This window comes from Sminthopsis crassicaudata, chromosome 1 (assembly GCF_048593235.1).
Source record: "Sminthopsis crassicaudata isolate SCR6 chromosome 1, ASM4859323v1, whole genome shotgun sequence".
Classification (NCBI taxonomy): Eukaryota; Metazoa; Chordata; class Mammalia; order Dasyuromorphia; family Dasyuridae; genus Sminthopsis; species Sminthopsis crassicaudata.
The window spans coordinates 139,327,399-139,349,730 of NC_133617.1; the positions used below are offsets into that span (position 1 = coordinate 139,327,399).

Consider the following 22,332-nt stretch of genomic DNA (forward strand, 5'->3'; position numbering starts at 1 on the left):
ATCACAAGGACATGTAGAGGTCACCTAGTTATGACTGCCTTAAAGATAATGTTCTCTTAAATTGGGTTTGTCTATATAACTTTTTAAAAAGGTAAACAATACCCTTCTGTAACTTCTTTTGAAAATCAATTTCAGAATTGACCAACTTCCATTGTCAGGAATGCTTCATTAAGACTAAGTTAAATCCCACCTGCTACAGTGGTTCCAGAAAATCTCTACAGAAAAGTTTCTTAAACTGGGGATCTCATATGGAGTCTCATAGCTGAATGTGGACATAGTGAAATTATGATTTATTATCAGTAAATGCTTGGTTTGAATACCTATGTTATATGTCTATATCCTCAGGGTCATATAAAAATTTCTCAGATGAAAAGGGGCCACAAGTGGAAAAAGTTTAAGAAGCCTTGCTCTATAGAGGTTGTGATTCAATTTACAAATGACCACCCAAAAGTTATAAATTAAGAAACCAGTATCCGAAGACTATAGGCAGAGGTCAAAAGGCAAAGACCAGAAATCAATAAGCAGAAACCATAACCCCAGTAGCAGGCAAAAGATATTTTGGTGTCTTGGACTTGAATGAGACTAGACTTGCCTCCAGGGAAATCAGGTCCATGGGCTGACCTGCATGTTGAATTATTACTAGAAGAAATAATCAAAAGCATTGTTATGGACATAGTTTGCAACTTTCCAATTTGCTTAAGCAACTTCATGGGTCAGTCAGATCTATTTACAAATAATATTCAGGTTCCCTGAGACTGAAGCTTTCCCCATGTTTAATACAGATGAGTACTTTAAGTGGTTTTTTTTGTTTGTTTGTTTGTTTCCATTTTAAAATAATTAGCAAGTTTAAAATCCTATTGTTTCATATAGTACTATAGAATTTCCCTAGTGTAGGTGTATGTGTAATGACAGTCTTATTATGTTCTTGAACCTATTTTCCTTAGGTCATCTTATGTGGCCTCCTTAGTTAGTGTTTTACTAACAACCAGACTCATAAATGACTAAAAAGACTGAGCTGTGGTGAGTGTTGTCCCTGGCAAACTCAGATGGGTGAATGTGAACTGCTATAACCATAGTGACGATGATGCATCATGGTGTCTCTATCTGCTAAGTACCTCTCTTCATGCCTTCTTCTTTCATCTGCTTAGAAGGTGGTGGTCCAAACTCCTCCTCCATTGGCCGGAACATCCTTTTAACAAGGACACTGCTACTAGAAAAGAACACAAGCAATTTATTGATAAAACACACAGAGAATGATTAAACAAAAGCATATGAAATGATAACATCCTAAGTAATAGGTTTGTTTTGGGATTTTTTGGTATCCCTCTCTATCTCTATCCAAGGATGAGGAGCAGGTGCCAGAGGGATAAAAGTCTCATTTCTTTAACAAATGGCTGTATTAAAAAAAAAAAAAAAAAAAAGAACCCAATCCTCAGCCTTTTGGGAATTCTCGGGATCAGGCACAACTTAGAAAGGAGGTAGAACATGCTGAATGCAGGAGGGGAAGAGGACAATGAGGAGAAAGAAGAGCAGGTACATATACTAGTAGAGAGTTGCCATTTTGTGCATAGCAGAAACACAAGCCTATTTCAGTGTTACACGTAGCTCAGAAGCCAGTATAGAAAACTGCTCCCAGGATGGGGTCTTTTTAAGCATTACTATTACAAAGAAACCTACAAAAAGCAACAATCAAATAATTTTTAGTAGAAGTGGAACACTAATGTAAATCATACCTAGGTATGCTCTAAAAAGTATTCCATTAGTGTTTGGACTCAATAATGGTACATGGTAGGTCCTCAATAATATGAAATGATGTGAATGATTATAATAGAAAAAGTCATTCTCTCACTTTTTAAGCAAGGAATTGAAAATTAAGAGTCAGAAAAAAACATCAATGATAGCTAACTTTCATTTATACATAGCACATTAAAGTTCACTAGGTTCTATGCTCTTAACTTGTGAGATGGGTAATAATACGAATTTTCTTATTTCTATTTAATAGCTAAGGACAAGGCTCAAAAGTGGACTAAGAAATGACAAGAATAGCATTTCCAGGGGTTCTCAAACTACGGCCCAGAGGCCAGATGCAGCCACTGAGGATGTTTATGCTGCCCGACAGTTTATGGCAAATGGGCTGAGGGGCAGAGACAGAGTATGAGTTTTTGTTTTTACTATAGTCTGGCCCTCCAGTAGTCTGAGGGACAGTGAACTGGCCCCCTATTTAAAAAGTTTGAGGACCACTGATGCTAGACCCAAGATGTGAACCCAGTTTTCCTGACATTTAGGACCAGCATTAATTCTACAGTGCCTGTAACCAATGTCAGAGAGTAGAAAACATCAGAAAGTCCTGATTGGATGAGGAAAGTTTGCCCCATTCTCACTAGCAAGTCAGAAATATAGTCATAAGGACAGGCTTATTCCATCAAATTGTTTGAAATCAATCAGCAAAAGTCTAGTAAATTACATAATTATCCTTTCAAGATATAGAATATCCAGTTTTACGGTTATTAATGGCCAATCAATTTCTTGTTGATAAATAGAGAATTTATTCCTTGATGCTTTTCTTTGCTGATTTGGGGTCTCGACTTTTTTATAATTAAACCTGCTTTATACTTTCTTAGACCTGCTGATTTTTTATCAATTTTTCCATCTATAAATATATGGTTTTTCCACTATCTGGATTTTGCCAGCTTGTTATTAAAAGAACATCTTGAATTATTATTATTATTATGAATATAATAGCATTTATACAGCATTTTAAGGTTTACCAAACACTCTACATTTACCAAACACTCTACATGTCTTACTGCATTTAATTTTCATAGCAACCCTATGAGGTCAATGTTATTATTATCTCTATCTAGAGATGAGGGAATTGAAGCTGAAAAACATTAAGTGATTTGCCCAAATTCACACAGCCAACAAATCTGAAGCAAGATTTTAACTGAGGACTTTCTAATTTCAAATCCTCTCACCTTGGTATCTCAATGTGCTTTTAATTATTCATATTTTCACTCTTTCAAGATGCTTGCTAGACCTTCAAAATCTACTATCCTGTGGATCCCAAGGCATTGCTGCCTCCATTGTAAAGGTGCAAAAACTTAGGATCTGAGATTTTTAGGGTCTTATCAATGAAGAACATAGTTAAGTCAGCAAATAATCCAGGTTGCAGTTCAAGCTCAGTCTTAGATTATTTTATGATTTCTATGATTCCAAAAAGTATTGTTGGTTTTATAGCCTTACAATGTTTTCCCACTGTGCTCATGATGAAAGTTAGGCTTAATAAACTTTTAATATTCTGCACTCATGGCTTGCTGGTACTTAATTTTAGCTTTTCAAAAGAAAATGTAATTCTAGGATTAAGGGGATGCCATAGACACATTACAACTGGATTTCAGCAAGGCATTTGACAGAAGCTTAGATGATGTCCTTAGATAGAATAGACGACAAATTTAGACTAGATGATAGTATATTTTGGTGGATTTGAAGCTGACTGAATGACTGAAACCAAATAGTAACCATTATACATGAATGCCAATCTGGAGAAAAGTATACCATAGAGTGCCACAGAAATCTGACTTCATTTCATTCAACAATTATTTTTCAATGATTTTCAGGAAGATTGAGATGGCATGATTATCAAATTTGTGGATAACAGAAATCCAAGAATGATAGCTTACCATATTGGATAACAAAGTCAGAATCCCAAAAGACCTCAGTAATAAGTCAAATCTTATAAGATAAAAATTAATGTAATGAGTCTTCTGGTCTGTTTTTTTTTTTAATTTTCTTTTTTAGAATGGGAAAGAACCTTAAAGTTTAATGAACTCAACTATTTTTACAGATAAGGAAACTGAGGCTCATAGAGAGGAATTAACTTCCCCAAGTTGCTCTTAGACTGTCAGAGTTGCTTAGAGTCACACGTGATGTGTTGAAGGCAAAATCTAAATCCAGTCTAGACTCTGAGCCATTTTCTGAATGATTACAGGCTGTGGCCCATCCCCTTTGAGCATCCCACTTTATTTTATTTTATTCTTTTTATATATTTTTTATTTAATTTTTTTAATTTTATAATTATATTTTATGACAGTATATATGCATGAGTAATTTTTATAACATTATCCCTTGTATTCATTTTTCCAAATTTTCATGTGTTACAATATAGCCTAGATATAATATATGTGTGTAAATCCAATTTTCTTGTTGCACATTAAGAATTGGATTCCGAAGGTATAAGTAACCTGGGTAGAAAGACAGTAGTGCTAACAATTTACATTCATTTCCCAGTGTTCCTTCTCTGGGTGTAGTTGTTTCTGTCCATCATTGATCAACTGGAAGTGAGCTGGATCTTCTTTATGTTGAAGATATCCACTTCCATCAGAATACATCTTCATACAGTATTGTTGTTGAAGTGTATAGTGATCTTCTGGTTCTGTCCATTTCACTCAGCATCAGTTCATGTAAGTCTCTCCAGACCTTTCTGAATTCATCCTGCTGGTCATTTCTTGCAGAGCAATAATATTCCATAACCTTCATATACCATAATTTACCCAACCATTCTCCATGGACATCCATTCATCTTCCAGTTTCTAGCCACTACGAAAAGGGCTGCCACAAACGTTTTGGCACATACAGGTCCCTTTCCCCTCTTTAGTATTTCTTTGGGATATAAGCCCAATAGCAGCAATGCTGGATCAAAGGGTATGCACAGTTTGATAACTTTTGGGGCATAATTCCAGATTACTCTCCAGAATGGCCAGATACTTTCACAGCTCCAGTGTCCCAGTTTTCCCATATCCCCTCCAACATTCATCATTATTTGTTCCTGTCATCTTAGCCAATCTGACAGGTGTGTAGTGGTATCTCAGAGTTGTCTTAACTTGCAGTTCTCTGATCAGTAGTGATTTGGAACACTCTTTCATATGAGTGGATATAATTTCAATATCATCATCTGAGAATTGTCTGTTCATATCCTTTGACCATTTATCAATTGGAGAATGGTTTGATTTCTTATAAATTAGAGTTAGTTCTCTATATATTTTGGAAATGAGACCTTTATCGGAACCTTTAACTGTAAAAATATTTTCCCAATTTGTTACTTCCCTTCTAATCTTGTTTGCATTAGTATTGCTTGTACAGAAACTTTTTAGTTTGATGTAATCAAAATCTTCTATTTTGTGATCAATAATGATCTCTAGTTCTCCTCTGGTCATAAATTCCTTCCTCCTCCACAGGTCTGAGAGGTAGACTATTCTCTGTTCCTCTAATCTATTTATGATCTCATTCTTTATGCCTAAATTATGGATCCATTTTGATCTTATCTTGGTATATGGTGTTAAGTGTGGATCCATATCTAATTTCTGCCATACTAATTTCCAGTTTTCCCAACAATTTTTTTCAAATAATGAATTTTCATCCCAAATGTTAGTATCTTTGGGTTTGTCAAACACTAGATTGCTATAGATGTACCCTTTTTTATCTTTTGTACCTAATCTGTTCCACTGATCAACTGGTCTATTTCTTAGCCAATACCAAATGGTTTTGGTGACTGCTGCTATATAATATAGCTTTAGATCAGGTACACCTAGACCACCTTCATCTGACTTTTTTTTCATTAGTTCCCTTGAAATTCTCGACCTTTTATTCTTCCATATGAATTTAGTTGTTATTTTTTCTAGGTCATTAAAATAGTTTCTTGGGAGTCTGATTGGTATAGCACTAAATAAATAGATTAGTTTGGGGAGTATTGTCATCTTTATTATATTCGCTCAGCCTATCCAAGAGCACTGAATGCCTTTCCAATTATTTAAATCTGACTTTATTTTTGTGGCAAGTGTTTCATAATTTTGCTCATATAATTCCTGACTTTTCTTTGGTAGATGGATTCCCAAATATTTTATACTCTCAACATTTGTTTGGAATGGAATTTCTCTTTGTATCTCTTGCTGTTGCATTTTGTTGGTGATGTATAAAAATGCTTGAGGATTTATGTGGATTTATTTTGTATCCAGCAACTTTGCTAAAGTTGTGAACTATTTCTCATAACTTTTTATTAGAATCTCTGGGATTTTCTAAGTATACCATCATATCATCTGCAAAGAATGACAGTTTGATTTCCTCATTACCTACTCTTATTCCTTTAATCTCTTTCTCGACTCTTATTGCCGAGGCTAGCATTTCTAATACAATATTGAATACTAATGGTGATAGTGGGCAACCTTGTTTCACTCCTGATCTTACTGGGAAAGGTTCCAGTTTATCTCCATTATATATTATGCTTACTGACAGTCGTAAATATATGCTCCTGATTATTCTAAGGAGTAGTCCATTTATTCCTATACTCTCAAGCGTTTTTAGTAGGAATGGATGTTGGATTTTATCAAATGCTTTTTCTGCATCTATTGAGATGATCATATGGTTTTTATTAATTTGATTATTAATATGGTCAATTATACTAATAGTTTTCCTAATATTAAATCAGCCCTGCATTCCTGGTATAAATCCCACTTGATCATAGTGTATTATCTTGGGGATGATTTTCTGAAGTCTTTTTGCTAATATCTTATTTAAGATTTTAGCATCGATATTCATTAAGGAAATTGGTCTATAGTTTTCTTTCTTAGTTTTCAATCTACCTGGTTTAGGTATTAGTACCATGTCTGTGTCATAAAAGGAGTTTGGTAGGACTCCTTCATCTCCTATTTTTTCAAATAGTTTATATAACATTGGGGCTAATTGTTCTTTAAATGTTTGGTAGAATTCACATATAAATCCATCTGGTCCTGGGGATTTTTTCCTGGGGAATTGATTAATAGCTTGTTCTATTTCTCTTTCTGAAATGGCACTATTTAAGCAATTTATCTCCTCCTCTGTTAATCTAGGAAGCCTATATTTTTGGAGGAAGTCTTCCATTTCACTTAAGTTATCAAATTTATTGGCATAAAGTTGGGCAAAGTAACTCCTTATCATTTCTCTAATTTCCTCTTCATTGGTGGAAAGATCCCCCTTTTCATTTGTAAGACTAACAATTTGATTTTCCTCTTTCCTTTTTCTGATCAGATTTACCAAAGGTAACCAACTCTTGGTTTTATTTATTAATTCAATAGTTTTTTTTTTTACTTTCAATATTATTGATTTCTCCTTTTAATTTTAGTTGATTTTTGGTTGGGGGGGGGGTTAATTTGGTCTTTTTCTAGCTTTTTAAGTTGCAGGCCCAATTCATTAATCTTCTCTTTCTCTATTTTGTTTAAATAAGCCTCTAAAGATATAAAATTTCCCCTTATTACCGCTTTAGCTGTCTCCCACAGATTTTGGTATGATGTCTCATCATTGTCATTATCTTGGGTGAAATTATTGTTTCTATAATTTGCTGTTTTGCCCAGTCATTCAAGATGATATTATTCAGTTTCCAATTACTTTTTGGTCTATTTACCCCTAACTTCTTATTGAATATAGTTTTTATTGCATTGTGATCTGAGAAGAAGGCAATTATTATTTCTGCCTTCCTGCATTTAATTTTGAGATTTCTATGTCCTAATATATGGTCAATTTTTGTATAAGTTCCATGAACTACTGAGAAAAAAGTATATTCCTTTCTATCACCATTCAGTTTTCTACAAAGGTCTATCATACCTAGTTTTTCTAATGTTCTATTTATCTTTTTAATTTCTTTCTTATTTGTTTTGTGGTTTGATTTGTCTAAATCTGAGAGTGCAAGGTTGAGATCTCCCACTATTATAATTTTACTGTCTATTTCTTCTTGTAACTCTCTTAACTTTTCCTTTAGAAAGTTAGATGCTATACCACTTGGTGCATATATGTTTAGTAGTGTTATAATGTCATTGTTTGTGCTACCTTTTAGCAGGATATAGTTTCCTTCCTTATCTCTTTTAATTAGATCAATTTCTGCTTTTGCTTGATCTGAGATAAGGATGGCAACCCCTGCTTTTTTGGCTTTACCTGAAGCATAATAGATTCTGCTCCAACCTTTTACCTTTACTCTGTATGTATCTCCCTGCTTCAAGTGTGTTTCCTATAAACAACATATTGTAGGGTTCTGACCTTTGATCCAGTCTGCTGTCTCCGTTTGATGGGAGACTTCATGCCATTCACATTACTAATTCTGTATTTCCTGCCGTCATATTATCCCCAGATTATGCTTTTTTCCCTTGAGCCCCCTGAACCCCTTCCCCAATATTTAATTTATAGACCCCACTTGTGATGCATAGCCCTCCCTTTTTAGTATCCCTCCCCCTCTTGTACCCTTCCCTTATTCCCCTTTTCCTTTTCCCTTTTCCTCTCCCCCCTTTTAATGAGGTGAGAGATAATTCTCTGAAGAATAAATGTCAATTATTTACTCTTTGAGCCTACTCTGATGAGAGTAAGATTCACACAATGTTTCTCCCCCTCTTTAAATTCCCTCAGATGTGGTAGATTTTCTATGCCTCTTCCTGGGATGTAGTTTCCCTCTTTTTATCACTCCTTCCCGTTTTTCTGATACTACCCCCTTCCCTTTACTATTCCCCTTTTTTACATCAGTAAAATCAAATTATCCATGCAGACTTTCTGTATATCCACAACAGAGATACAGTTCTCAAGAGTTCTTTTTACCTTTTTCTGCTTCTCTTCAGTCTTGTAGATGTAGATCAAATTTTTTGTTTAAGTCTGGTTTTTTTCTTAGAAACAAATGGAATTCCTCTGTTTCATTAAATGACCATCTTCTTCCATGGAAGAAAATGCTAAACTTAGGTGGATAGTTTATTCTTTGTTGCAATCTTTGATCTTTTGCCTTTTGGAATATCAGGTTCCAGGCCCTTCGGTCTTTTAATGTGGAGGCAGCCAGATCTTGAGTGACCCTTATTGTGGCACCTTGATATTTGAATTGTTTTTTTCTACCTGCTTGCAATATTTTTTCCTTTGTTTGGTAGTTCTGCAGCTTAGCCCCAATGTTCTGTGGAGTTCTTTTTTTAGGGTCTTTTTCCGAAGATGTTCAATGAATTCTTTCAACACCTATTTTCCCTTCTGTTTCTATTATCTCTGGACAGTTCTCTTTGATGATTTCCTGTAAAATAGAATCTAGGCTCTTTTTTTGATCATAGTTTTTGGGAAGTCAAATGATCCTCAGATTATCTCTCCTAGATCTATTTTCCAGATCTATAGATTTTCCCAGTAAGTATTTGACGTTATTCTCCAGCTTTTCTTTTTTTTTTTCCTTTGTTTTGGGTTCTCAATGAATCATTCATTTCTATTTGTTCCATCCTGATTTTTAATGAGTTATTTTCTTCATCCACATTTCTTAGTTCTTTTTGTATATACCCAATTGAGTTTTTAAATGAATTATTTTGCTCTATTGAATTTTTTTCCATTTCTCTAATTTTTTTAGAGAGTTATTTTCTTTTTCCAATTCAGAAATCCTACTTTTCTGTGATTTTTTAACCTTTTCTAATTCACAAATTTTGTTTCCTTGCATCTCCTGTGAATTCTTTATTTTTTCCAATCAAATTTCAGGATGTTGTTATTCTCTATCATAGCTTCTCTTTCCTTTCCCCATTTTTCTTCAAACTCTCTTAACTTTTTAATAGTCTCTTCTAGGAGAGAGTTATGTAATGGGGGACAGGTATCATTCCCCTTTAGGCTGTCATCTGCTGACTCTCTGCTGTTAACTTCCTTGGGGTTGGATACCCGCTATTTCTCTGTGTAGAAGGTATCAATCGTTCTCTTCAGCTTTTTACTCATTGTAAAAAATCTGTTGAGGTCTGCCCTTGGGGTAAGAAGTTTATTTATTTATTTATTTATTTGCCAGCTTCCTCCCAGACTGGATGGATGCAGCGGTTCCTGTGCCTGAGCTAAGAGAGAGCTCTGGGAGAGAGTTCCCTTCCCCCTCCCCGGAAATGCCTCAGAGGTGATTATTACGGCTGCGCTGTGAGGTGTGAGGGTTGCCCAGTAAAGGACCTCACTGTGTGGCTTAGTGAGTGCCTGAGGTTTAAAGCTGAACAGTAAAAGTGACACAAAGCCCAGCCAATGCATCTCGTGGGGCGTGGAATTCAGCAGCTGATGTGAAAAGCCCCTGCACTCAAACTGGAAGTGTCTGCCTGGAAACCGCAGTTCCTGTTTCAAAGGTTCCACTTCTCTGGGAGTTCTGCTTTTTTGGGAATTCCGAGGCTTCTAGAGTTCCACTGCCTCAGGCTAAGCCCGGCACTATGTGGATTAGATGTTGCCTCCGGCTGTGTCCCAGCTGCTCAGGCTCTTCACTACCCCAAGGAGAAGCCTCAGGCAGCAGAAGGCTGCTTCACAACAGTGCCGAGATCTATTAGGTCACTTCTGGATTGGGGTGGTTCTAGGATCTGGTTTTATATTTTAAAGTGGCTTGATTTCTCTTCTGAACTGGTGTTTTATAAGCAGAGAAGATCTATCAGCCTGTGCCAGATTCCTCTATCTCAGTGGCTTCTCTTATCCCAGAGTTCTCCCCAGTCTGATCGGCACAGTGTGTTAGCACCCAACCGTCTGTGCTGGCCTTTTTTCTTCCTCCCCTCGGAACCAACTTTTTCTGTTGAAATTCCAGATTTTCTTCAGCTGGTAAGTTGTACTTCTAATCCTTGTGGTTTTTATCAGTCCAGCATTTTTTTGAGGCTGATTTAACTAATTGGTAATGAGGGAAGAAGGGAGCTTACAAATTTGCGTGTATCTTCTCCACCATCTTGGCTCCGCCCCCCTGTTTTTTTGTTTTTCGTTTTTTTTTTTAAAGAAGCAACCATACAATCTTCTAAGATGAAGGAATTGTGGTTGGATGACAGTATGATGTTTTAGTTTTTGGTGAGTTATAAGCTCAACATGATTAGTAGTGTGACCTGGAAGTCTAATAGCATACCAGGTTATGAGGAAGGGTATAATATTTCTCTTGAACAACCGAAGAGATACAGTATTGCTATACTTAGCCTTAGTGAGACCACCAACTAAACTGTGTTTAGTCTGGCACCCTAATTTGGGAATGACACTAAGAACCTAGAGCATATCCAAAGGTAAGAAATCTGGATGTGATGGGGAGGTAGTGAAGACCATGCTATTAGTAGTGTAAATTCCCTATGCAGTCAGAATTTTTTTTTCTTTTTCCATTCTTTCCCTTTTGCTTATTTTTTTTCTAATTTGATATGGGTGTTCTGTAATGGTTCAAAAGACTTAATCTATCTTCTCCAAGACTAACTTAATACCCAGATGGAATTTCTGCATTTTGGAGGATCTAGCTCATTAAGCTTAGTAGGGCAAAAAAGCTAAGGCTGGGATTCTGTAGGGAAAGTCAAACTGAGCATTTCCTTTATTATTTCAAAAAGCACCTAACAATCCTTAATGATTTTATTAGAGTATGGGTGACTGGTTGCCAGTTGTTTTCCACTCCCATGTCCTCTTGAATTTCCTTTTTTAAATTGCATTTATTATTGCTGAAGCATCTGTCTGAACAGCATTTTTAGTGGTGATAAAGTCCCTATATTATGACAGTGTCTCACTAGGAGGTCTCTGGAGGAAAGACTTGAGTGTTCTGGTATGGGAATCTCATATCACGAGCTGGAAGTAAGGCTGGGTGTTAACGCAAATCATAAAATGACATGCTATAATTCATGGAGATTGGTGACAGTATAAAACATAACATTTTGTTCTCATTTTAATGATAGTATTGTTACGTTTAACAAGGAAAGTCAAATATAGAGAACTTGTTACGAAAGCTGATTTTAATACCTTTAAAATAAATGTTCTGCTCAAGCCAGCAAAGGCCTGGGTTTTGAAAGATTAATTCTTCAGGTGACCACTAGACTGATCCAACTGCAAATGTCAGTAGAGAATCCCCAACACTCTGAGAATTGAGCAAGTAAAGCCCAAGTCTCTGAGATTTGAGACTTGATATTTGAGTAAGTCATTGAACTTCTCAATGAAGGAGAGTAAAGTTAACCCATGGCAAAGAAATAAAAGAGAACCATGTTTGATGTCCACTTTTCTGATTTACTGATATGAGGTAATTGGTCAGCCTCAGGACATTTTTTATGAGGAAGTTTGGTATCATAGAAAGAAGTGTGGGACTTGGAGACAAGGGAAACCTGGGATCGAGTCTAACTTCTTCTATTTTTTAGCTGTGTAATCATAGGAAAATCATTTAACTTCTCAGAGCCTGTTTCCTCATTTGTAAAATGGGTATGATCACAATTTTTAGTATCCAACTCCCTAGGTTGTTTTAAGTAGTAGATGAGAAAATGTATGTAAAATGTCAAATATCTATAGAGTATATTAGCATGTGCAGAAGAATGTGGATGGAGAGTAAATCTAAATTTGGAAAGAACCTTAGCATTTAATAAAAATTGGGTGAAAACAACCAGGAAACTCCAGGGTGACATAGAAAAAGTGGTTGAGGGGCAGCTAGGTAGCGCAGTGGTTAGAGCACCAGCCTTGAATTCAGGAGGACCAGAGTTCAAATCTGATCTCAGACACTTAACACTTTCTAGCTGTGTGACCTTGAGCAAGTCACTTAACCCCAGCCTCAAGGGGAAAAAAAAAAGTGGTTTATATATCTGAAAATGGTCTGATGTTCTGAAGCACAAATTTCAGGGATAGGAACAGAATATAAGCTCTTTAAAGGTGGGGACTACCTTATTTTTATGTTTGTATCCCTCATGCCTACCATAGTGTGTGACACAGAGAAGGCATTTAATAAATGTTTATTAATTGATGAGAGATAAGACTGGGAGCTGAGGGAAAAGTGTAGATATATTCACAAAGATTTCTGAGTTTATTTCTCAGGGTACTGAGAGTGAGGTCAGTAGAAAAGAGTATCCTCTAGGTCCAGACCTAGGATTTCATTGCATTATTTAATTTCTGATGAGCAAATCTAATACAGATCTACAACTTATATTCTTTTAAATTTTTTTAGGGAAGAGGATTGCTAAAAGGTTAAGTTATCTTTCCAGGGACTCACGGCCAATACATAGGAAAGACAGTACTTAAACCCAGATCTTCCTGATACCTAATATGGCTCCTAGATCCTACTCTCCGTTGTTTTCTGCATCAAAGGTGTTAACAGTACTAATCACACTTTGCTATTAAAACTACTCATAAATAATGAGTAAACATATAGGTGGATGGAAAATATAGATACCAAACAGATAAACTTGGATATAGATTATTGATGAAAGCCCTAGAGGTAAGTAGTGAGAGGCCTGTGTAACTAACTAGATATGTGATTTTAGTCATGTCACTTAACTCCAGTAAACCTCAATTTCTTCATCTGAAAATAAGAATAATCATATGTGCCCCAAAATTCAATTTCAATTTCAAAATTATAAGGTGACTTGGATAAAGTCATGTGGGGAAAGACAAGGAGAATGGGGTAGATTTAATTTAGTATAAGGTTATTATGGGCTGAAATGTGATGGAACTACTAAAAGCATTAGAGTTAATAGATATTTCTTTTCTAGACCACAGAAACCAGAAGTATTGTACCTAGTTTTGGTTATCATGTTTGAAGAGAGGTATTGACAATTAGCCACCTAGAAAGGTAATCAAGGTGATAAGGAATGTGCAAATCTCCTCTTAGAAGACTACAGTTGCAGATGTTTGTCCCCCAAAGAGAGAAGACTTAGGATACTTAGGATAGTTCTTTGCAAATATTTAAGAGTTGTCTGGCAGAAGAGTGATTAAGCTGATGATTTGTAGATTAAAAGGGCAGAATAAGGACAGGAAGGGTGAAAAGAGAGAGAGACAGACAGATAGACAGACAGACACAGAGACATAGAGACACAGAAATAGAGAGAGAGAGATGAGAGAGAGCAAGAGAAAGACAGATATGAGAGAGAGAAAGAGAAAGATATATGAGAGAGAGAGAGCAAGAGAGATGAGACAAAGAGATACACACATATACACCCAGTGAGAGAAAGAAAAAGAAAGAAAAGAAAGAAAGAAAGAAAGAAAGAAAGAAAGAAAGAAAGAAAGAGAGAGAGAGAGAGAGAGAGAGAGAGAGAGAAAGAAAGAAAGAAAGAAAGAAAGAAAGAAAGAAAGAAAGAAAGAAAGAAAGAAAGAAAGAAAGAAAGAAAGAAAGAAAGAAAGAAAGAAAGAAAGAAAGAAAGAAAAGAAGAAAGAAAGAAAGAAACATTGTATTGTGGCTATACATAAGAAAGAACTTTCTCACATTTATAGGTCACCAGTATTATAATGTGCTGATGCATGAGGTAGTGAGGTCCTATCAGTGGAGATCATCAAGCAAGAGGCTAGATGATCAGAGATGCAGAAAGGATTCCTCTAAAGTCCCTCCCAACTCTTAAGCTTCTATAGTTCTAAGAAATAAAATAATAAAGACAATGGTACTTGGAAAGCATAAAATGCTATATAAATGCTATGATGGTAAAAAATGACAATAATAAAATCTGTAATTCGTTGTCACCACTGCTTACTTTTTCCTCTCTTCAAAAAAAAGTGAAGCTCCTTTCACTCTCTTATTGACTTCTTCGGCACAGTCATAAATGAAAATCTAGAATCCCCTAAAAGAGCAAAGAACTAAGTTCACCTGCCCAGTATTTTGACAGAAAGAGAAGAGTTTCTCTGCTTCTGTTGCCTTTGTAGAGCAAAAGATGAAACTATGGGAGGAGTGAAATAGACAGGTACCTTTGTTTTTTAGTGACAAACAAAAGTACTTAAATGGTCTACTCTCCTTTCTAATTTTACTCTATCCTCTTCTCCACTTCACCCACAATTCACTAATTAATATCTCTGAAATGGAGGGTGCTTATATGTGGGAGAACGCTGGTGTAAAAGATAATCTAATGACTATTTTTACTTTAAGAAGTATCATTCATAAAGTACTTGGCATTCTGATTGTGCAGGAATGACAAATGCTTATCCCATACTCAAATAAGTAGGGTGGATGAGCTTAGGTAAGCAAAAATCCAAGTGATTCCCTTTTTCCTGTATTCCTTTGGTACCATGACGTGTCAGTCATAAGCCCCTTGAGGCCAGGGACTGAATTTTTTTTTCATCTTTGTAGATTCAGCACTTAGCACAGTGCCTTGCACCAAGTAAATAATTAATGAAATATACAATATACTCTAAATACCATTCAAAACAATCACATTCTCTGCTGCCTCTTCATTTTCCGTTAAGATTCTATTTGAAGAAGAAGGGCTGAGAAATTAGATCACCCAGGATAAAACAATAACAATACCACAATAATCCCAAGTTAGAGAAGAAAAGAAAAAATATAAGAGTCAGAAGAGGAAAGGCTTGCCTCCCAAATGGTCATTAGTATCAACTCCATCATAACTGGGAATCAAAAGCAAGAGTTGGAGAGGTTCCACACCCTGCTAGAAATACACAGATGGAGCATTTTCACTGGCATGAACTAATTGTCCCTTATTTCCCTCCAAGCTTTGAAATGAAAGAACTAAATGTCTTACCCTTCTCGTTCGTCATCGGTGTTGTAATATGCCTGTAGAAAAAAAAAAAAAAAAACAGATTTACTTTACCCCAGCCCTATTATCCCAACTGAAAGAACATCATTCAGAGAAGAGAGATGAAAATATGCTGTGTGAACCTCAATCTTCCCTAAAATTCTCTCTCTTCCCCTTTCTTATAAAGGGCAAAACTTGAGCATAGCATGTATGCATGTTTTTTCTTGAAATATAAATCTAAACAGAACTACAACAATTACCCTCCCCCTGAAAACTTTTTTTACATCTTAATGAAAAAATACTTAAAACCCAAATATTTTATACTGTAGAAAATTATTTTAAATGAATTATCTCAAACTATCTTTTCTTGTAGGGTTTAGCCAAAGTAGTTCTGGTTATATCACCTAGAACTCTAAACAAATATTATTTCAGATCTATTCCAATCCAGTTGTTACTTGCTTGTGTTAGGAGATTTCTAAAAAAGGTCTGTAAACCACAAAAAAATGGTAAAGTGAAGAGTCTTTGGGTAAGTGCCTATATTCTCTGTGAGTAATGTATTTAAAAACCGATATGTGAAGGAACTGACTTCTGTAGCAGATCTGTATCAGATTTGGGGTGAAGATGAAAACATGGACAGAAGAAGGGGCATATCCCTTTGTCCCAGAGCATCAACTGCTGACTTCTTAGATTATTCCTCAAGGAGGACAGAGGTTCCTGACATTTCTTAACAAGAAAAGCCCAAAGTCAGTTGCATCTGAATTGAGCAAGTTGACACTTTCAGATGGTCTTCCTAATCTTCAAGGAGACCTTCTAGATTGCATTTGAGGGAAAATCAATCTTATGTTGTCCATGAAAAAAACAGAGTAGAAATGTTAGTGTATCCTTAAAAAGTCATGACAAATACTCAGATGGTTTTGTTTGCCTTTGTTGAGATTCTCCTTGTGGAGCAGATATTATCATATGTGCTACAGACACTTGAGCTTTCAGGACCAAATAATTTAATGAAAACTAACTACAAGACTATTTTACACATCCTCTCCCTAATGATCTGTGGCCCTTTTAATTTAAATATGACAAGATGCTTGTACAGGTCATCCACTTCTCATTTGATGCCCAGCTGGGAGGCATGTCAGCCAAATCTCCTTGAATTCTGGAATGTGTAAATCACTGCTCCCTCATCAGCATTCTAGAGAGGGAAAGTCAGTGGTAGTTTAGAAGTTGCTGGAAAACTCCTGGCAAATCTTAATAATGGCTAGCAACCCTAGGAGTTGTTCCATAATAAAACCTCAGATATCTTGAAGCTTTAGAGAATAAATTATTCATGATGATATTTTCCCCAGATAACTAAAGGTTATCCCTTTAAGTGCTAGATTTCTTTTAATTTAACTTTTATTTTTTAACTGTTATGTTTTATAAATGTATACTGTTCTTTCCTACCATCTTAAACAGGGCACACAAAACATAATTTAACTTTTTCTTGATGATTCAAGTTCCTTCTAGTAAGCCTTGATCATTTTAACTAATCAAATAGGGCACTGGAGTGATTCCTAACAATAGAAAAGCTCCTGATATCAGCTTGCCTTGTGGTAAGGGATGGTAGGTTATCCTCTGTCATAAATGTGCAGTCAAATAACTTATTAGGTAAAACTCCAAAAACAAACAAACAAACCTGCCCATCTCTATGCAAAATAAATTTGTAAATAAGAGAAGCATCCTTTTCCAAAGGAGTTTTCTCACTCTCCAAAAAAAATTATAATTATTTATTTTAATTATCCATGCCCTTAGATTTGTCAGTTTTAATATATTATCTGTGAATTCTGCACTAAATATCACAGGTATTTCCTAGTCATATTCACCAACTCTGTTCATGGAGTGTGAAAGGGAAACACTTGTCACTATTCTAATAATATCTGCTTGGGAGAAGATTAATTAATTGTAGAGACTGATCATTCTTTATCATTACCTGATAGCAAGTTGCAAACATGACACCAAGCCAAAACTTTCTCTAAAATTTTTGGTCACTTCTAATTCCCATTGTTCTCTTCCTCCTCTTCTTTCCTCCTATTTGCTTTTTTCATATCTCTTGTTTTCTATAGTATATAGTATTACAATATTTATAAAATATTGTAGTATAGTCTATATAGAGATATTATATAGTCTATTATTTAAATGTAATCCATGAGCATATAGTTTGTAATATCAATAGACCAACCTTTTTATGAAAATTAAGAACCATAAGAAGTATATACATGTATACTATACTACTAATATATTGCTAATCTGCTACATAGACTATTATATATTATATAACCTATAGATTATATAATCTTCTGTAAGCTATAATCTATAGGCTATTATCAACTATTGATTATATGTTTTATATATATATATATGTTATGCTATATGCTATATTATTTATGTTATACATATTGCTCATATAATATTATAAATAATGTATGTTAGTATATTATTATATTACTATAGTATAATATATAACATTTTATATATACTGCATAAAATAGAATCTGTGATATATAATATATACTATACTATAGAAAGTATAAACTATTTTGATAATATATTACTAATCTATTATAGATTATAATTATATAAACTATAATTTGTAATCTATAGACTATATAACATACATATATGTATATATATATAAGACATATAGGCTACATAATATGACAATTTATTTTTTCTGGCTGTTTCCTATTTTGTTAGTTTGTTCTTATGTGCCCAAGACTAGCTCCTTCACTACCATATTTCTTCACCTCCCTGCTCCTTCCCCACTTGCTTCTTAGGGTCTAGACTTCTTTTGGAAGCCTGAGGGTTGAAGAAAGTTGGTCTCAAGATAATTGATGTGTTATGACTTTGTGGGTTCAGTGAAAAGAAACACAGCTTTAGTATCTGTGGTCACTAAAATATTCTAAAGCTATTGCTGTCTCATCTTTTCAGAACTTTGATTACATCTTGAATTTAGGGAAATCAAAAGAGGCAGCAGTTACAGCATTGCTTTGATGTAGAGGGCTGATGGGCATAAGGGGTTATGTTTGGCCAAAATGTCCTGCTTTCCTTCTATCCCCAAATTCTTAATCATGGTCCCAGAACTATATTTTCTCCAGTCATACTCTTGACCTATACATACAAAGTAAATTGTCTTTCTCCCTTTTACAACATTTTGTGACTTTTTAAATTACAAAGGTAAGTTGTCAAGGTAAAAGCTAGTATTTAGGGCTTTAAAATGAAACCATAATCAAAGAACTGTTAGTAAATAATAATAAAGACAATTTCCCCATAATTGTTCCCTGTCTTAGACAGCATGAAGTGAGAATTTGTCATGGCAAAAAGATTGCAAACATGGTAGTCATTCTTTGTTCTAGTGTATAATATACTTCTATCCTGTACAGAGACATGTAACTGAATTTAAACAATACTTAAGATAGGTTTAGAAAAAATTCAAGAATGATTTTAAAAAACTTTTAAATGATGTTAAAAAATACTGAATTCTTTTTTACCATTCAACTAAAAACATTTTCCCTGATTAATAAATGGGCATCTGAATGATGATGATGAAATGGATGAAAATGATGAATGATGAATGATGATGATGGTGAAAATGGAAGCAAAAGTTTTGTTTCAACCTGGCTCTTTGCTTCTGAAAGACTGATACTTCTCTTTTCATGAGCCAACTCTAAACCTCTTCATTCCATTTCCAAATTCTCATTCACAAGGTTACCATGTCATATAACTTAGAATTAGGTTTGGTGTGGGGATTATTTTGTTAAAGGCCCAGTATGAACTATTGTGCTGCTATATTTGACTTAAAGGGCTCTTTATAATTGAACCTTCACTAATATCAGCTTGGTAAGGAAGATTTATGGTTCTAAAACATTTGGAAGACATATCTAGAAGACAAAGAATCATTAAAAAATAGTACACATTAACCCCTTCATTTTCATCAAATTATTCTGCCAGTCTGTGTTTTGTATAGTAACTACCTTTTGACACTTTGGATTCTGACCCACTTACTTTTGAGAAGAGCAGGAACTAATGAACGAAAAAACAAATGGAGAAATGTTCAGATTTCTATACTGAACCTGTAGGCTACTTCCTTTGTGTGTTAAGTTGGAAGGCTGTGGTCATGTCTTCACTTCTTATCACTAGGTGGCATTCTATGGCATCAAGCCAGTTCAGCAAGAATCAGAAGATTTTTTTTAATGGTCCCAAAAGTCTTCAAACATTTTTATCTTTCATTGTTCTGTCTATTCTTATCTTTAATAGAGTAAGTTCTATTCTTATGCTCTTCTTCTCTTCCCTTCCTCATTTAAAAGGAAAATCTACTTTCAGTAACCAGAACTATGTAATTTTGTCAAGTATGATACTTCAAAATAAACAAACCAACCAACCCCCCCCAAAAAAAACAAAAACAAACAAAAAAAAAACCCAAACAAAAACCAGTATATTGCTATAATTTATTTCAGCTATCCTCAGGTTTTGTGACTCATAACCTATGGACTCCAGATGCATCTTACCTGCCCAGTCCTCTGTAAGTTTCCAAAATGAACATCTGGTATGAAGAGAACAGGCTGAGAATCCAAGTCTGTCATTGTCTTGAAGTAGGTGATATCACTCTTTTTTTGTAAGGGTATTGCTGCCAATTTCCCATCAGTGGCTGAACAGAATTGCAAAACTATTAGTGACTGCAGGTTATATTTGATTTAGAAATACCAACCACAGTCCTAGCCTAGATAAAACTTATTAACTCCCTGCAGAAAAGAAATGCTTCTCCAAAAAGTAATATGGATTAAGACAAATATGAGGTATCCATTTGTCCATCCTACATAGATTATATCTTTAACAGGGATGAGGTAGCCAGTAAGTGGTTAAGATCTTAAAAAATTCAAGACACCCCTAGTATATATATGGTTTTCTCTAAGATTGACTCTTCTTTCAGTATCTTAATGATTATAATTCTCATTACATATATCATCTAATTTGAGCATCAGAACAACTCTTTGAAGTAGATAGCAAGTTAAAATTGTCTCCATTTTACAAGGAAAGAAACTGAAGCTCTGAGATAATAAGTAATTTTCCCATTACCTTATCAGCAAGTGTCATAGGCAAAATATGAACCCAAGTTTTCTTGATCCCAATATATTCATTATATCACACAGCCTCCCTTAGCCTTCCTTTCCTTAATGAGGTCCTAGTCCTCAATGGCAAATACCAAGTTTTTCAGTCAAACTCACAGTTGTTGCACTGGGTTTGTGCTGCTTGGCCTTTTCCTTTCTTTCTGTTCTGTTTCCTTTCTTCATCACGAATTTTTCTTTCTGCTCCCTGTCAGTGAAAATAAACACAAACAATGCCAGGCATGTGAACAAAGCACTCAGAGCTACCATCTCCATTACAAGTCAGGGTGAATGTGAAACAAGCCAGAGGAAAGAAAGATACAAAGGAGTCCATCCCATTTCCATTATTCAGGAGGATACAGGGTTTCAACTACAAAAGCTTTATGACATACTAATGGTCTTTGGAAATAAGTAAAATTAAATTGTAGACCACATTCCTGACCTCTGTACCATATTGACACTCATCTTCTTTTTGGGAGCTATCCCATCCTTTCTTTTTTATTTTGTTTTCTTTTTTTGTGTTTTATAATTTGGAATCCACCCAGAGAAAACAGGTTCAATTTCATAGCCCACTGGACAATGATGAATATAAAATAATACCAGTAACTAAAATAACAATTTAAGACAAATATAGATATCAGAATAACAGAAAAGACACAAGAAGCAGCGGGTATTAAGTATCACACTTGTTTTTAAATGGCCTATAAACATTATATTAACTGATGGTACTCTAAATATGGGTTGTCTAATGACAAGTGAGTTAACAAAATTGTAAAGGAAATAAATTACATCAGTATTGATATTCTTGATATAAATGAAACATTAAAGTACAAGGAAGTTTCACATGGCTCACAGATTTTCCTTGGAACATCAAATAAAGAAGTCAGTAGTTACTCAGGCAATAAGAAACAATTTTACAGAATATTTGGTCATTAAGACCATAAGCAAAAAAGACCAACATAAAGGTAACTGAAGTTTATAACCTAATACAGAGAAGAATGCATGGAAATTCAACAAAGAATTGAATAACTTCCTTCAAATTCAGCCAGCATATACTTTAATATTAGTTACTTCATTGCAAAGCTAGGCAAGTATATAGAAGTATAGTGAAACTATGATTCAGAAACAAGAAATAGAAACCAAAGTTTTATTGATTTTACAAACACCAAGACCCTGTACATTAAGAAAAAAGAAAAGCATAGGGGTTGGATATGATGAACATTAAATGATATCACAAATATTTAACTGGCTATGTCTAAATAGATAGGAAATGAATGGTTACTAATGTGGGAATTCTTCCTGAAACAGCTATCTATATCAGGTTGGATCATTAATTTTAGAGCAAAGATCAAAATCATCATAATGTTAGAAGAAAAAATAAACATGAGAAGATATAGCTAATATAATTTTAAAAGCCTGAATGTGACATATTTAAATGAGTTTTCAGCACAGGAAATATCCAATCAATAAAAGAGCACACACCAATGTGGATTAAATCATTACCTATTGAAATTCAGCATATATAAAGCAATTGATACAATGAGGAGACCAAAAGAATGCTGAACCTATCTCAGTCAAGAAACACTTTATTTCTTTGGCAATATATGCCAGCCAAAGGCAACACCAATGTTAAATATAAAATCATTTGCAAAATCTGATGGGAGAATTGTTAGAAGTAAAGTCTTATAAAAAAAACAAAATAATTAGTTTATTATCTTGTTGAGAAAACCAGATAATCCTGAGAATATTTAAGGATGACACTAGAAAGACAATAA

The 22,332-nt window shown here is 34.7% G+C and overlaps 1 protein-coding gene across 7 annotated transcripts in view; it reads right to left on the minus strand.

The window, feature by feature from the left end:
- The window catches only part of GRHL2 (grainyhead like transcription factor 2), a 211,429-nt gene that overhangs the window by 17,894 nt on the left and 171,203 nt on the right, over positions 1-22,332 (minus strand). For 6 of the 7 annotated variants that reach the window (XM_074267876.1, XM_074267889.1, XM_074267902.1 and 3 more), the window contains 4 exons: positions 20,678-20,765; positions 19,961-20,100; positions 15,429-15,460; positions 1,116-1,210 (listed from right to left, as the gene is read on the minus strand). In XM_074267876.1, the coding sequence (XP_074123977.1) occupies positions 1,116-1,210; positions 15,429-15,460; positions 19,961-20,100; positions 20,678-20,765 (355 nt within the window). The remainder of the gene's footprint in view (positions 1-1,115; positions 1,211-15,428; positions 15,461-19,960; positions 20,101-20,677; positions 20,766-22,332) is intronic. The other variant, XM_074267881.1, reaches the window with a different exon arrangement.